Here is a 17983-nt window from a genome sequence, read left to right on the forward strand (position 1 = left end):
CCCCCCTCAATCGTCTCTTCTCCAGAGAGAATCGGTTCAGTGCTTGTAGTCTTTACTCATAGCTGATGTCCTCCATTCCCCTAATTATTTTTGTTGCCCTTCTCTGGACTCTTTCCAGTTCCAGCACATCCTTCCTGAGGACCGGTGCCCAGAACTGGACAGCATACCCCAGATGTGGCCGGACCAGAGTCTTGTAGAGCGGGAGAATAATCTCTTTATTTCTGAAGTGAATCCCCTTTTTTATACATGCCAGTATTCTGTTGGCTTTGCTTGCAGCGGCTTGGCATTGCATGCCACTGCCAAGCCTGTTGTCTACCAGTACCCCCAAGTCTTTTTCCATCCTAGACTCACCCAGAGGTTCCCCCCCTAGTGAGAAGCTTGCTTTCTGGTTTCTGGCCCCCAAGTGCATTACTTTACATTTTTCAACATTAAACCTCATCTGCCATGTAGTTGCCCACTCCGTTATTTTGTTCAGGTTTCCACATCCTGCATAGAAGATATTGGCATGCTTAGTTTAGTATCATCCACAAATACTGAGATTGTACTCGATATCCCCTCCGCTAGATCATTTATGAATAAATTAAACAGGATTGGTCCCAGGACAGAACCCTGGGGGACCCCACTTTCCACACCCGCCCAATCCGAGTACTCCCCATTAATCATCACCCTCTGGACTCTCCCCTGGAGTCAGTTTTCTATCCAGGTACTCACCTTATGGTCCATACCTAGCTTCCTTAGTTTGTACAGTAAGCGTTTGTGGGGAACGGTGTCAAAGGCCTTTGCAAAGTCCAGATACACCACATCCACAGGCTTTCCTTTATTTAGGTGGCAGCTCACTTCATCGTAGAAGGTTAATAGATTGGTTTGGCAATAACGATTTTTCATGAATCCATGCTGATTACTACTAATAATACCGTTTTCATTACTAAAGTCGTGTATGTGGTCCCTTAACTTCCCCTCCAAAATCTTGCAGACTACTGATGTTAGGCTGACCGGCTTATAGTTACCCGGGATATATCTCGGCCCCTTTTTAAATATTGGTACCACGTTGGCTTTTTTCCAATCAGCTGGCACCATACCAGTCTGTAAACTATCCTTAAAGATCAAGAATAATGGTCTGGCAATCACCTGGCTGAGCTCTTTAAGAACCCTCTGGTGCAAGCCATCCGGTCCCGGTGATTTATGTATGTTAAGTTTCTCTAGTTTAGTTTTAAGTCTATCTTCAGTTAGCCATGGCGGCACTTCCTGAGGTGTGTTGTTTAGTTCGGCATTACAAGCTAGGTTCGTGTAGCCCCCCGATTCTTTTGTGAAGACTGAAGAGAAGAAATTATTTAACACTTCCGCCTTTTCTCTGTCCTCAGTGGCCATATTTCCTTTGTCGTCTTTTATGGGGCCAATGTGTTCTGGCCTCGCTTTCTTGCTGTTTATATACTTAAAGAATTTCTTGGGGTTCTTTTTACTCTCCTCCGCTATATGTCTCTCGTGTTCTATTTTACCCGCCCTGATTTTGTCTTTACATTTCTTATTACACTCTTTGTAATGCTTAAATGCTGCCAATGACCCCTCAGTCTTGTATTTTTGAAGGCCTTTTCTTTAGCACTAATATGCATTTTTATGTTGGAGTTTAGCCACCCAGGGTTTAGTTTTGCTCTTTTAAATTTATTTCCCTTTGGAATGCACTGGCCAATCCCCTTGTTAAGTATGCTCTTGAAGCACTCCCATTTTTCCTCCGTGTTCTTTGTTCCCAGGGTTCTATCCCATTTGATATTTTCTAGCAGCAAGCGCAGTTTTGGGAAATTGGCTCTTTTGAAATTCAGTGTCCTTATATTACCCCAGTGGTTCCTATTACTGTAATTAATACTGAAACTTATTGACCTATGGTCACTGTTTCCTAAGTTGTCCTGTATTTCTATATCCGTGAGCAGGTCTGTATTGTTGGTAATCAGTAGGTCAAGTACCGCATTGTTTCTTGTCGGTGCATTCACCATCTGACCCATGAAATTGTCCTGCAAAACATTTAGGAACTGCCTAGCCTTGGCTGAGAGTGCGGTTCCTTCTGCCCAGTCTATATCAGGATAATTAAAGTCCCCCATTATAATGACATTTCCCATCCTTGCTGCCAATCCTATCTGTAAAATGAGGTCCGCCTCCCCCTCCTCCCTCTGGTTGGGGGGCCTGTAGCATACACCCAATATTACCTTCCCCACCGTGCCTTCCCTTTGAAGCTCTACCCATAGGGATTCTGCCTCGTCCTTAGCTCCATTATTAAAATCATCCCTCATATTTTCTGTATACTGTTCTTAATATACAGACATACCCCTCCCCCTTTTTTACCTTCTCTATCTCTGCGATAAAAGGAATACCCCTGAATGGTCGCCATCCAGTCATGTGAGCTGTCAAACCAAGTCTCCACAAAATCTAAGTCCTCCTCAAACATCAGTAGCTCCAGCTCTCCCATCTTGTTGGCCAGGCTTCTGGCATTGGTATACAAACCTCTTAATTTTGACCGGTTGCATATATCCTCATTTGATGTTTTTAGGCTGCTCTCTTGATTTTTCCCCATACCCACCCTGGGTTTAGGAGCTCCGAACACCCTACCGCTAATGCCCCCATTTCTGCCCTCTGACTCTTGCTTTCCACTGGCTAATTCTACATCTGTACCCTCCTCCCCGTTACCTAGTTTAAAAGCCCCTCTAACTTATCGGCCATCCTCTCACCCAGTACGGCTGCACCCTCCCCATTTAGGTGCAATCCGTCCCTACCAAAGAGCCTGTGGCCGACTGAGAAGTCGGCCCAGTTCTCCAGGAACCCGAAACCCTCCTTACTACACCAGCTCCTCAGCCACTTGTTAACTTCCCTAGTCTCCCGCTGCCTCTCTGGTGTGGCTCGAGGTACAGGTAGTATTTCGGAAAATACTACCTTGGAGGTCCTACTCCTCAACTTAGCTCCTAAGTCCCTGAAATCATTTAGGACTCTCCATCTTCCTCTGCCTATGTCATTGGTACCCACTAGGTCTTCTGTCACTGGGTTTTTTGGTTCACTTATATTTTCATGTTTGCTGTGTGCTGGTGTTTGGATGTTTTTTTTTTTTTTAGGTAAATAAACCTCAACCTAAAGCATATATAGTCTGGTCCCAGTCTCCTGAGTGTAGCCACACAGATCTGGCTATCCCTGCAGCTGATTCCTGACATACCATGCTGCCTGCTGATGGGGTCCAGTCTGCCTCCATGCGGCCTGCCGATAGGGTCCAGTCCGCCTCCATGCGGCCTGCCGATAGGGTCCAGTCCGCCTCCATACGGCCTGCCCGCCTCCACCGTCTGCTGCCAAACCTGCCTCTGGTGATCTGCTGTCTGCTGCCAAGCCTGCCTCTGGTGATCTGCTGTCTGCTGCCAAGCCTTCTTCTGGTGATCCACTGTATGCTGCCATGCCTGCCTCCGGTGGTCCACTGCCAGCTGCTCAGCCAGAAATTGCTGATTCCTGGGCCGTGCCTAGCTGGACTTTGCTGATTCCTTTGCTGCTACCCAGTCAGACTTTTCTAATTCCTGGGCAACTGCCCAGCCAGACTTTACTGATTCTCTGGTCGCTGCTCAACCAGACTTTTCTGATTCCCTAGCCACTGCCCAGCCAGACTTTGCTGATTCCTGGGCCATGCCTAGCTGGACTTTACTGATTCCTGGGCTGCTGTCCAGCCAGACTTTACTGATTCCCTGGCCGCTGCTCAGCCAGACTTTGCTGACTCCCAGGCCACTGCCCAGCCGGACTTTACTGATTCCCTACCTGCTGCCTAGTCGGACTTTGCAGATTCCCTACCTGCTGCCCAGCTGATACCCAGTCAGCTGCCAGATCCCAGTGGGTGGGGTTATGTTTGCTGTGTGCTGGTGTTTGGGAGGATTTTGTTTGACTAAGTAAATCTCACTTAAAGCATACACAGTCTGGTCCCAGAGTAGCCGTACAGATCTGGCCATCCCTGCTGCGGATTCCTGACAGACCCTCAATAATTAGTGGCTCTGAGGAAGAGGCTTATGCCTCGAAACGTGTCAGCCGTCATCCTAATGAGACTATGGACACCTGTATGGACTACTTCTGATACTCAAGTGCATGAGTTTGATGTGATTGATTTTCACCTGCGTTTGTGAGTAGCCATTTTTATGTTTCAACTAATAAAGCCTGTATTGAGGATAATGCGCTAGGTCGGTGCACCCTTTTTTGTGTTTTTGTTTTGTGTTTTTGTTTGCAGTATTGTTGGACTGCCCCAGTCCTTTAGGGCAGCAAGACCTAAGCAATCCGAGATGCCATTTATAAAGTCCAGTCGAAAAAGCAGTTGGGGAAGCCTTGTTTTCTGAGCGCAAGGAGAAAGGTGGTTCATTCACCACATTTTGTTTGGAGCAGACCCTCAATAATACCTACCTTATCATGGTGAGGGATGGTGTGACCTTCCTGCATGAAATCCCGGGAATCCAGAGGACGGGGAAATCTCTCTGGTGGGTTTCTGTTATTGGGTGGCTCCATCAATATGTCATTGTGGAGATTCTTGTATCCTTCAGAAAGCTCCTTCATCACACCATACTCCTCATCCTCCTCTTTATACTCTCCTTTAACAACAATATTATCATCCCAGAGGATTCCACTCTGAAATATATAATGGACATTCATTGTAATAAGCATGTTGTGTATAAATCATAACTACCAATAATTGTTCCTCATCTACCTGATGATGGTGAGGGATGGTGTGATCTTCCTGTGTGGAATCCCGGGAATACAGAGGACGGGGACATCTCTCTGGTGGGTTTCTATTACTAGATGATTCCATCATAATGTCCTTATATAGATCCTTGTGTCCTTCAGAAAACTCCTCCATCACTCCATACTCCTCATCCTCCTCTTTATATTCTTCTTTAACAATAATATTATAACCCCCGAGATTTCCACTCTGAAAGATATAATAAAACAATAATTGTAACAAACATACTGTGTTTAAATCATAGCTGAGAATAATTGTCAAGCATCCTATACCTGATCATGGTGAGGCATCCCATCATGGTGAGGATCTTCCTGTGTGGAATCCCGGGAATACAGAGGATGGGGACATCTCTCTGGTGGATTTCTGTAGCTGGATGACTCCACCATGGTGTCCTGGTACAGATCTTTGTGTTCTTTTATAGACTCTGACTCCTCCATCACCCCATCCTCATCATCCTCCTCTTTTATCTCTTCTTTGATATCAACTTTAGAATCTCTCAGGTTTCCTCTCTAAATTTATAATAAAAATGACATAAATGGTAACAATGCAGATAATGTACAGATCCTAATGATACTATCAGTGATTGTTCCTCATCTACCTGATGATGGTGAGGGATGGTGTGACCTTCCTGTGTGGAATCCCGGGAATACAGAGGACGGGGACATCTCTCTGGTGGGTTCCCATTACTGGATCCATCTGTAGGAAACACACACACTGACTGAATACATTGTTTCTATGTGTTTATCAGATGATGGGGGATCTAGGTGGATCCTCCGTACTGCTCTCTCCTTTACAATAAAGTCTCCTCTTACCCGGTGATGCGAGGGGCGGCTGATTCTCCATCATGACGTCCTTGTAGAGATCCTTGTGTCCTTCTAAATACTCCCACTCCTCCATGGAGAAATAGACAGTGACATCCTGACACTTTATAGGAACCTGACACACACAATGATACAGTCACCACCCAGACACATCCCTTGTCTGTTACTTGCTGTCTGTTACTGGATAATTAACAAGAAAAAAAACCCACCATAAATGGGACTTTAAAGGTGTCAAGATATGTTTATATGTACATCGCTGTTACAATTCCATAAATGTATTGCAATTATAAAACATTAAAAAATACACCATGATCTAGCCAAGCATGGCTTCCTTTATGAGCTCACAATATATTCTACAATAAAAGAGAAATTTGCTTCAAAGAGTATCGTTGACATTCCCACCCTACCGTATACCGTTCCTATCCTTTGTGTATTCAAACAAAGTCATTTACAAGATTCTAGATGGAGATGGCAGGGAAGTCAATTCAGTCATTTTTATGCCGCTTTTTTGGGTCCCCAAATATCCCCCTCTCTCAAGTTGTGTGAAATACTTTTGAAAGACCGAAGAGGTATCCCCGTCATAAAAAAGTGAAGGGGGAATTGTCATATGCTTTGTTAGCCCTCATCTGTTAGCTCACCATAGGTTGTGCATATTCCTCATATTGGGTAAAACTCTGGCGTTGTATTGTATACAACCACATTTTGTTATGAAATAGTTTAAAGAGGAAGTAAACCCTCCTCTGACACTTGTACCTATAGGTAAGCCTATGATAAGGCTTACCTATAAGTACTGTAAATATCTCCTAAACATGTACCGTTCAGGAGATACAGTGGGTACGGAAAGTATTCAGACCCCTTTAAATTTTTCACTCTTTGTTATATTGCAGCCATTTGCTAAAATCATTTAGGTTCATTCTTCTTCCTCATGAATGTACACATAGCACCCCATACTGACAGAAAAACACAGAATTGTTGACATTGTTGCAGATTTATTAAAAAAGAAAAACTGAAATATCACATGGTCCTAAGTATTCAGACCCTTTGCTGCGACACTCATATATTTAACTCAGGTGCTTTCCATTTCTTCTGATCATCCTTGAGATGGTTCTACACCTTCATTTGAGTCTAGCTGTGTTTGATTATACTGATTGGACTTGATTAGGAAAGCCACACACCTGTCTATATAAGACCTTCCAGATCACAATGCATGTCAGAGCAAATGAGAATCCTGAGGTCAAAGGAACTGCCTGAAGAGCTCAGAGAGAGAATTGTGGCAAGGCACAGATCTGGCCAAGGTTACAAAAAGATTTCTGCTGCACTTAAGGTTCCTAAGAGCACAGTGGCCTCCATAATCCTCAACTGGAAGACGTTTTGGACGACCAGAACCCTTCCTAGAGCTGGCCGTCCAGCCAAACTGAGCTATCGGGGGAGAAGAGCCTTGGTGAGAGAGGTAAAGAAGAACCCAAAGATCACTGTGGCTGAGCTCCAGAGATGCAGTCAGGAGATGGGAGAAAGTTGTAGAAAGTCAACCATCACTGCAGCCCTCCACCAGTCGGGGCTTTATGGCAGAGTGGCCCGACGGAAGCCTCTCCTCAGTGTAAGACACATGAAAGCCCGCATGGAGTTTGCTAAAAAAACACCTGAAGGACTCCAAGATGGTGAGAAATAAGATTCTCTGGTCTGATGAGACCAAAATAGAACTTTTTGGCCTTAATTCTAAGCGGTATGTGTGGAGAAAACCAGGCACTGCTCATCACCTGTCCAATACAGTCCCAACAGTGAAGCATGGTGGTGGCAGCATCATGCTGTGGGGGTGTTTTTCAGCAGCAGGGACAGGACGACTGGTTGCAATCGAGGGAAAGATGAATGCGGCCAAGTACAGGGATATCCTGGACAAAAACCTTCTCCAGAGTGCTCTGGACCTCAGACTGGGCCGAAGGTTTACCTTCCAACAAGACAATGACCCTAAGCACACAGCTAAAATAACGAAGGAGTGGCTTCACAACAACTCCGTGACTGTTCTTGAATGGCCCAGCCAGAGCCCTGACTTAAACCCAATTGAGCATCTCTGGAGAGACCTAAAAATGGCTGTCCACCAACGTTTACCATCCAACCTGACAGAACTGGAGAGGATCTGCAAGGAGGAATGGCAGAGGATCCCCAAATCCAGGTGTGAAAGACTTGTTGCATCTTTCCCAAAAAGACTCCTGGCTGTATTAGATCAAAAGGGGGCTTCTACCAAATACTGAGCAAAGGGTCTGAATACTTAGGACCATGTGATATTTCAGTTTTTCTTTTTTAATAAATCTGCAACAATGTCAACAATTCTGTGTTTTTCTGTCAGTATGGGGTGCTATGTGTACATCAGTGTTAATTTTGGCAGCAAATTTCAATTTAGTTTTAGTCTTAGTCTTAGGACTAAAATGGCATTTTAGTTTTAGTCCTATTTTAGTCTTCTGCAAGTGTTTTAGTTTTAGTCGTATTTAGTCGACTAAAACTCCAGTATATTTTAGTCGACTAAAACGCCCTACATTTTAGTCGACTAAAACTCATTTTAGTCATCTATAATCAAATGGGTGTAGTTCAATTGTAATTTGTAATGCATTATTTAAGCATTTCTCTACAATTTCCAAACTCATTATATACTACTGCTGGTCCTGGAGTGAAAAATCTAATATGTTATTATTTATGCTTTGAGCATGCACCAGTGTTAATTTTTGGCAGCAAATTTCGATTTAGTTTAAGTTATAGTCTTTTGACTAAAATGCCATTTTAGTTTTAGTCGTATTTTAGTCTTAAGACTAAAATGCCATTTTAGTTTTAGTCGTATTTTAGTCATCTGAATTGTGTTAGTCAAAGAAAACGTTTTAGTCGGTTTTAGTCGACGAAATTAACACTGGTGTACATTCATGAGGAAGAAGAATGAACTTAAATGATTTTAGCAAATGGCTGCAATATAACAAAGAGTGAAAAATTTAAGGGGGTCTGAATACTTTCCGTACCCACTGTATTTACCTTACATGCAGCCAGTGACGTCACTGGCACATGCGCTCTGAAGGAACGGCCGCTCGTGCCGTTCCTTCAGAGCTTCATGCTGTGACCGTCGGCTCCAGTGTGCGTGCGCGGGAGTGACGTCACTGCGGCTCCGGCCAATCAGATGGCCAGATGCCGCGATCCCGGAAGACGGGCGACTGAACATGTCGCCCGTCATAGAGGTAAGCGGGCGGCACGGCGGGGGCTTGGTTGTAAGGTAAGTATTTCATAATGAGCTAGTATGCGATGCATACTAGCTCATTATGTGTTTCTCTTTCAGGGTGAATAAATAATAAAAATAAAAAAATAATTGGGTTTACAACCTCTTTAACATACCACATGAGTCCCTCTGGGTACCGCTCAGCGACTGCACTTCTGAACCCTGCACCCTGTGCGTAACATACTTTTAAACCTAGCACCCTGTGTGCAGCACAATCCTAAACACTGCATCTTGTGTGTAATGCACTCCTGAATCTGCACTCTGTACGTAATACACTCCTTAACATTGCACCCTGTGCATAATGCATTACCATCGGGCCACTGCTAAATTGGACAGGATGCTGTAGACTCCCAGGGTGGAGGCATGTGTTGTGTGTCTGCTCATTGCAAAGTGTGTGCGCTGGAAAGCAGAAGTCTGGAAAACTATTTGCGGGCAGCAGGGCTTTTTTCTCTCAGAATAGGTGCAGGTACTCAACCTCCCCCCCTTCGGGGGGAGGGGGTTGTGCGGGGATGGCCCTCTACATCAGATTGTGGGTGTGGCCAAACTGCACTAACAGTGAGGCATTGTTACATACCAGGAGTTCAGGAAAGCACTATATACAGAGTGTAGAGTTCAGGAGTGCGCTACATACAGAGCGTAGAGTTCAGGAGTGCACTACACACAGAGTGCAGGTTTGAGGAGTGTGAAACATAGTGTGTAGAAGCTCAGGAGTGCACTACATAGAGTGCAGTGTGGAAGAGTGCGCTATGTAAAGAGTGCAGCGTTGAGGGGTGAGCAGGGCCAGATTAACGTAGGGGCTATTGGAGCTGCAGCTCCAGGTCCCTACCTTTATATAGGCCCCAGTTGGCCATATTCACTGTTACCGCTCTTCTGTCACTTGTAAACACAGAAGTCTGGCTTCTATGCTCGCTTCCCCAGGCAGCTCCCTCAGAACCTCCCCACACAGCACGAAGGCCGGACAAGGAGGGACAGTTGCCGATGCATGGATGTGTTTATGGGCTTCAGAGACAGCATCCCATGTGGAATTAGGCATGCATGGCTGCACCCTTCCTCCTCTGGGTGCATGCCAAGGCATGGCCCTTAAGGCCCTTCAAAATCCTCAGCACCAAGCCCATGATGCTCTTAATCCGGCCCTGGGGGTGAGCCAGGTACAGATGCATGGCTGAGCTACTTACAGAGTGCAGGGTTGAGGGGTGAGCTACGTACAGAGTGTAGGATTGAGGGGTGAGCTACGTACAGAGTTCAGGATTGAGGGGTGAGATACGTACAGAGTGCAGGATTGCATTCTGAGTGCAGATTACAGTGCAACCTGCATAATGCACACCCTGCACTCTGTACCTTGCACACTCCTGAACCCTGCACCCTGACAGTAATGCCCTACTGGTTTTGTTTAACAATTCCTCTTAAAGACCCTCTCACATCTATTTGCCAAAACCTATCACTGCCTAGAGTTCCTGATAGGAGACAATTTAGTCCTAAATGCTCCAGTCAACCCGATGAGATGAGATGATGCACCTCACCCTTTAGGTCTATAAACAAAAACACAGCACTGCACCTGCCTACAGGGTTATCCACCTTCCCCTAATAATAATAATTGATCTCAAACCCCCTTCTTACTGTGAGGGGCGAGGTAATCCACCTCTTCCTATTATTGGTTGAATCCAGTCCTCTTCTTATAGTGGGGGGGGGGGGGGGCAGATTAATCCACCTCCCCCCATTATTGGCTGCTGTAAGTCTGCTGTCCCGGGTCAAACAAACAACGTGAAGGATGTTATGAACGATGACCAAAATAATCAACCACAAATTCAACAAAAACTGAAATCCTCAAAATTGGGGTAAAATTTCAGTACAACCAGAATCGAAATAACAATTGCACGGTTGAATAAAAACAAAGGAAGTACAGTATATCTGTTTGTGCTGCCTCATCATCCCTTTAACTACTTGCAGACCACACTGAAAGATGTCTACAGCGTGGTTGTCCAGTTCTGGGAGAACCCCGCCCCTGGGAGACGAAGGCCTCCCAGAACCCTGACCCCCCCCCTGCCCCCCATGCGCCCTTAGTGCACACTTTGTACGTGCTCCGTGAAAATGTTCAAATGGGAACAATGTTGCATGACCGCACAATTGTCATTGAATGTGTTACAGCACTGAAAGCTGAAAATTGGCCTTGGCAGGAAGGGGGGTGAAAGTACCAAACTTCGACCCGAGGCTGGATGGGGCACTTTTATCCAGCCCTTGGGGCACTATTCCTCCCACTGATATCAGACACTATCCTGCCATCCGAAACTAACGTTGGGGCACCATTTTTCCCACTGACACCAATAATGGGGCACTATTCCCCCCCTATGATACCAACAAAGCGGCACTATTCTTCAAATACCAAATGTGGTGATGTGATCACTACCACTGATGCCAAGAAAATTTCCACTACTGCTGGCCACAGTCCAGCCCTCCTAAAACCTACAGGACAATAAGCCAGAACAAATGAAAATGCAAAAATGTGAGGGACCTTCTAGGGCACATACATAGATAGGATAATATCCAAACAATAAAACTGTATGAAATCATTATTGTTTATCGAATAAAATTTCATAAAACATAATAAAAAGTTGTTAGGCTGACAGAAATTGCTAAATCCTCATCAGCTTAATATAGAAAAACGCTTCTATATTCCACATGACTTTAATAATGACAACAGATCTTGTATAATACATAACAGCCATGTGGATGACCCAACGCATTTCAATAAGCTCTTCTTCAGGGAATAGAGTGATAGATACAAAGTTTAGGCATGGTAAACATGTCTAATAAAAGCAGAATATATATTATGTCTCTCTGTGGGGTGCCACACCTGCCTAAAAGTAATGGGGATAACACGCAAGAAATGCCTAGAGCAGGGGTATTCAAACTATGGCCCTCCAGTTGTTCATGAACTACAATTCCCATCATGCCTAGTCATGTCTGTGCATGTCAGAGTTTTACAATGCCTCATGGGACATGTAGTTCTGAAACAGCTGGAGGGCCGTAGTTTGAGGATCCCTGGCCTAGAGGATACCCACTAAAGACTTTGTGGGGCTCACCTAATACAGGCTTAAATATTGGAATAGCCACCCAAAAGAAAAAGGACTACACAACAAAGTGGTATCTAGGTGGTCATCGTACTACTGTGTGGGGTCTGCCAATTATATGCTGGAGTGCTATGATGGGAATTCCCGGTGTTAGGAAAGCACAACCCCTCTAGGCATTCCTTGCATGTATCCCCATTCCTTGTGGGTGGTGGGACCTGGTAGAGAAACATAATATATGGACTGCTTTTATTGGACATGGCTGACCACCCTGGCTTACAATGTGCAACTTTTTGGGGATTTTTTTGTAATAAAGAACTTGTCAAATGTTTGGGTTTCTTTATTTCTAAGTTACAATTTTTTTCTTTTTGTAAATGAGTACTATGTGGGCAGAGCCTTATCTGGAGTCTCCCTTAATATTAAAGAGGGCTTCCAGACTCTGATAAGCCCCCTACCCACAGTCCCCCACAACCACTGGCCAGGGTTGTGGGGAAGAGGCCCTTTTCCTCATCAACATGATGACAAGGTGCTGTGCCAAGGGGCTCCCCCCTGGAAAGTCACTCCCCATGCTGAGAGCATGTGGCCTGTTATGGTTTAGGAGGAGAGGAGAGCACACACTCCTCCCCCGTTCCTGGCCAGCCAGGCTGCATTCTCAGATTAAGGCCTCATGTACATTGCTACTTGTAAACTGATGTTTAGGAGAAGTTGGGCGTTTTTTTCAGAAGCCCCTGAACCCACCTCCATGTTATCTTATCTGTCCATGTACACTGGGTCGTTTACAGTCATTTAGAGGCAGTTGAGTTCAGTGTCGTTTTTTGAAAACCAATTATTTGCGTTCAGGATGTTCAGAACGTGTTTACCGGCGTTTCAAACGCAAAACACGACCGAACGCGATCACCCGCGTTTAGCGCTTGCGTTTTTCCATTTTAAAGGGGAATGATTTTTTGACCTCTAAAAACGGATCTGAGCGCAAACGTCCGCTAAACGCGGCTGCAAACGCGACACAACGGACGTTTAAACGTCCTTTAAATTCCAGCGTTCAAAGGACTTTTTAAAACGTCCCGTGTACATGTCTAGTATGTATTTTGGGAGGACTCTATGCAAATTTTTTAGTCATTTTTATTATTTTATACAGGAATTATATAGCGCCAAGTTACTTACAATATAAAAGGAGACAATACAGCAACAATACAATTCAATACAAGAGGACCAGAGGGGCCCTGCTCCTGCGAGCTTACAATCTTATAGGGAGGAGCTGGTGGAACAAAAGGTAGTAACTGTGAGGCATGAACTGATGAGGGAAGTAAAAGATTTGGTTGTTAGCTGAAGGCAGGATAGGCCTCCCTGAAGAGATGAGTTTTCAGGAATGGCCTAAAAGTGGAAAGAGTAGGAGATAGTTAAATAGATTGGGGTAGTGAGTTCCATAGGGTGGGAGAGGCTCTGAAGAAGAGCATGGGAGGAAGAGACAAGGAAAAAATAGGGGATTAGTACAGGGATATGCCAAACCAACCTCACATCCCTTCCCCAAACTAATTCATCAAAGAAAGACAGAAGAGACAAGGGGCCTAGAGTGCTGGAGGTCTTGGGAGGAGCGAAGAGGACGGTTGGGGTGATATTTGGAAATAAGATTGGTCATGTAGCTCGGGGCAGAGTTGTAAATGGCTTTGTATGTTATTGTTAGTGTTTCAATTTTATTTGTTAGACAATGGAAAGCCAGGGGAAGGATTGACAGAGAGGGGTGGTGGGCACTAACTGGCAGCAGCTTTCATGATAGTCTGAAGAGAGGATAACTTGTGGGGGAGAGGTAGGCCAATAAGGAGGGAATTACAATAGTTAAGGTGAGAGATACAATAACAAGGGAGTTAATAAATTGCTTAGTGGTTTCAATGGTTAGAAAGGAGCATATTTTGGAGATGTTACGGAGGTGAAGTCTGCAAGATTAGACCAGCGATTGGATTTAGGGCTGAAAGGAGAGGTCAGAGTCCAGGATTACACCAGTACCTTGATATGAGGGGGAGGAACTGGTAGTTGTTCTATTGATCTTGATGGAGAATTCAGGGGAGGGGGCAAAGGCAGAGGGAATTTTATGAGCTCAGTTTTAGAAAGATAGAGTTAGAGGAAGTGGCGCGACATGGCGCGACATTCATGCTGATATGTCAGGTAGTATTGTGAGAGGAGACAAGAGGAGTGAGGTGAAGACTAGAGAGATAGGTTTGTGTGTTGTCAACATAGAGATGGTACTGGAAGCCATGGGAGTTTATCAAGCGACCAAGGGAGGAGGTTTAAATGGAGAAGAGGGGGGGCCCGAGGACAGAACCTTGGGGTACACCTACAGAAAGGGGAAGTGGAGGGGAGGAAACAGGTTAAGGTAACACTGAAGGAGCGCTGGGATAGGTAGGAGTAGAACTAGGAGAGAGTAGAGTCTTGAAGGCCAAGAGAGTAGAGTTGGAGGAGGAGAGGGTGGTCATTGATATCAAAGAAGGACAGAGGAAGACCCTAATGGGACTTTTAAGGACCTTAAAAGTCCCATTGGGGGTCCTCCTATGTCCTTTTTTGTTTTGCGATGCGGTCTTAACCACTAACTCCCTATTCCACCAACCAATCCCTTTCTATTGATATCAAAGACTCCAGAGAGGTCTAGTAGTACAAGTATGGAGTACTGGCCATTAGAGATGGGCTTGGGCGTGTTCGAGTTCCACGTGCCCCGATACCGCGAGGAAGCTGACACTGCACTCCACTAATCACAGGCAGAGACATTTCCCGATCTGTGCAGCTGCGGATCGGGAAATGTCTCTGATTAGCAGAGTGCAGTGTCAGCTTCCTGGTGGGATCAGGCACGTGGGAACTCAAACACGCCCGAGCCCATTCCTACAGGCCATACAATGTGCTTTAGCAACAGGAAAAAAAAAAAAATATATACAGCATAAATTGCCACCTTCTATTAAAAAAAAAAAAAAAAGACACACCCCATCTTATAAATGTCCCCCCAAATACATAGAAAACATTTGGAGGTGTATGTGTGGTATTTTTTTTTTTCTTCAAAACAAAGAAGCCGGCAATGAAATGTCATTTGTTGACAATTTTAAACAATTTTTTCCTTTGTAAATGTCAGCGGTGTTGCAGCGCTTTCTGTACATCACAGAGATCCCCAGGATTAGGACCCCCCCCCCCTTCACATGCAGGATTAGGACCCCCCCAGGCATGTTAGACATTTTTCATGTTTCGCTTTAAGCATTTAAACAATCACTGCTCCACGCTGAATGGAATTCTTTTCGAAAATGTCTTGCATTGGTCGATGTTCCCCAGGGCAGTAAACCCCCCACTCCATTCTAGTTCTTGACACCCCCTTGCCTATTAGCCTAGAAAAGTGGCATTTTAAAAATAACAGATGCGGCTCCCATTGATTTTAATAGAGTTTGGGTTCGGCATCTGAACTTCTTTGACGTTCATCAAAAAACACTCAAACTGAATCCAAGACAGTTCATTTCATCTCCAGAGAGAAGGTGACAACACCAAAATGAAGAGAATGTTTCGGCCCCGTAAGTGGGGAAATGTGCTGCCCCCGAAGAGGTTAATCTAGGTTTCCACACTATATATGTGTGTATCATCATCTGCTGGAGATAAAAGACGTCACAGTGACTATGGAAGAAAAGGACGGACATGACGGGGGGTTACTGGGTGTAAATAGAAAATAAGATCTTATTACCTCCTCTTCTGCCACTTCCAGCGACGTCTTCTCTCTACTTCCTCCCAAATCACCTCTCACCCGGATCTTCTTATTTATACCTGACATCACTTCCTGTCTGTCTTCCATAGAGACTTCTTGTCTCTGTATAAGAGAGATCACCACCTTGTGGAACTCAGAGGAACTGCAGACCTTAGAAACATCTCATTCTGTCCTTGTCATTGTTGACATTAGAAATGATCCCATTATGTGAATATATTATTGCTCACTATTTTATTATACGTAGCACAATTCCCAGCCGTTTTGCTGGATGTGGGACCCCCTGGGTTACCGCTAGCAACAACAGCACATTTAAGCATGTTCTCCAAGTGTGAGCACTGAGACAATGACCAGTTTAGTATCTTTGGGTTTTGTATTTATTTGGTAACTTGGATGGGAGAAGGGATGAGTGGGATACTCCTGGAACTAAACTAGACACATTTGGGGGAGACACTTGAATATCGCTGTTTGGTGCTGACTTGACGCTGGCTGAATGCTTATCAACGCTGACTTGACGCTGGTTAAGGCTGGACGGATGCCTGTTAACGCTGAATTGACTTGGGACTGCTTTCTGATTAAAGAAGTCCTCCTCAAGCTCCCCTAAGCACTCCTTGCTGAGGTAGCTACTTGAACACACTGCTGCACTGCTAAACACTTCAGGGCCCACACCGGCGCCCCCTTTCTCTATCTAATCTTCAGGGCTTAGACTCTGGCACCCCCTTTCTAAGCCACCACTATTGGCTAGCTGGCTCCCGGATCCCTTTGACCTTCTGGAGTGGTCCCCTCTCTCAGGCAGACCCCTGGGCAGTTTTGAGTACTCACAACACTGTTTTTCCAGGAAACTTCTGCCCAGCAGCTCCACTCAGTCCACAGCACTCTGGATCCTTCCTGTAGCCCAGCTCGACCTCCGGTCCTCTAGGCTAACCACCCAGTTTAATAATGGTTCCAGATCTTATACAAGCTAAGTTCTCGTCTAGTCTTGTATGTAGGGTGGCTAGAATATCTGATATCTATGTTCAAGACTGAAGTAAGCGGCATACTGACAGAAGCACACAAGCGAAGTCTGGGTCAGTTCTGTCACAGTACTCAACCAAAGCGACAATGCAGAAGGGGGAGGATGTTGGTTCCTCTGTGACTTTCTGCTATTACAGGGACAGCTGTCTGATTTGACGCTGGTTCGCCATGTGAGCTCGGCAGCCATCTTAGGTCAGACAGAGTCTATTTAAGACTCCAACCCCTGGGCTTAGTGCACTTTATGTGAGTGGTTAGTGCAGGGACAGGTTCCCTTTCTGGCAGGGACAGTGCATAGAGGCAGGAAAAGGTTTCTGAGGAGAAAGGAAAGTGGAGAAACTATGCCATCTCCTCCTAGGAAGCCTCCCTTTTGGGTGTGGATTGGTCAGGCTGCATTCCCGCTCTTTGCTGCAGGAGCTGTTGGCATCATTCCAAGATCTCGATCCTCTGCTACTGTGCCTTCAGACTGGACCTGTTTGTACATTGTTGGAACTCTTACAGTGTATGGTTTTCATCCTCCTCGGCTTCCTTCTCGGAGTCAAGAATTTGTCGTGGGCACATCACGCTGCCACCCAACCCACACTCTCATCAATTCGGCCAGTATTGACCAATACGTTTTTAAAAATGATGTCATCAATCATTGACAGTATGCCTGCCCAACCAGTCACGCTCACATCTATGGTAACTGTGATCCATTATGTGAGGTAACTAGAGTGGCAATTCATGAGGCACATGCTGGTCTTCATGGGGCAAGTAATGAAAATCTGGGGGTTCAAAAATCCGCTGGACCATTTTGTGAAAATCTCTGTTGGAAGGGTTGGATGTGCAACCGAGCCCATAGGAATTGCAGCGGCCAGTATTCTAATGATCTTGAGGTACTGTGTTGCAAAAAGAGTGTCAGCTTAAAGGGCTTCCTTCACTCGTTAATAGGCAACAAAAACAGAAAAGCACAAAGGGATCCACAATAGTGCAGTATTTAATAACATAGGTGGGCATTATAAAGAAAAGATAAAACATTGTGTAGCACTCAATAAACAGTACAGGAGTTTTGGTTTTTGGTATTTATTGTGGAACTTGGATGTGAGAAGGGAATAGTGGGATACTCTAACTTGAACTATTCACAGTAGATAAGGACAACTCTCACTTGGCTTCACCAGGTTATATGTAAAAGCAGACACACTGCTTTAACCACTTAAGCCCCGGAAGATTTTACCCCCATTCCGACCAGGGTTTTTTTGCGATTCGGCACTGCATGACTTTAACAGACAATTGCGCGGTCCTGCGACACTGTACCTAAACGAATTTGACGTTCTTTTTTTCCCACAAACAGAGCTTTCTTTTGGTGCTATTTGATCACCTGTGCGATTT

At 45.1% G+C, this 17983-nt stretch overlaps 3 protein-coding genes across 3 annotated transcripts in view; 1 reads left to right on the forward strand and 2 right to left on the reverse strand.

Annotated features, from left to right (window-relative positions):
- LOC309550292 (uncharacterized protein) overlaps nucleotides 1–17983 on the reverse strand; it is a 979642-nt gene that overhangs the window by 702250 nt on the left and 259409 nt on the right. Inside the window, 1 exon segment of the mRNA XM_082250695.1 lies at nucleotides 4709–4930. Within this exon segment, the coding sequence (XP_082106821.1) occupies nucleotides 4709–4930 (222 nt within the window).
- Nucleotides 1–17983, forward strand: part of LOC309550683 (uncharacterized protein) — a 3164715-nt gene that overhangs the window by 92402 nt on the left and 3054330 nt on the right. The gene's annotated exons all lie outside the window — the stretch shown is intronic.
- On the reverse strand, nucleotides 5008–16805 carry LOC309550022 (uncharacterized protein; the record flags this gene model as incomplete). The annotated part of the gene is made up of 3 exons (XM_082250494.1): nucleotides 5008–5250; nucleotides 5340–5437; nucleotides 16754–16805. 3 exons carry the CDS (start codon nucleotides 16803–16805, stop codon nucleotides 5008–5010), a joined length of 393 nt encoding a protein of 130 aa, XP_082106620.1.

The sequence above is a fragment of the Pelophylax lessonae genome (assembly GCF_965119305.1).
Source record: "Pelophylax lessonae genome assembly, chromosome: 3".
Taxonomy (NCBI): Eukaryota; Metazoa; Chordata; class Amphibia; order Anura; family Ranidae; genus Pelophylax; species Pelophylax lessonae.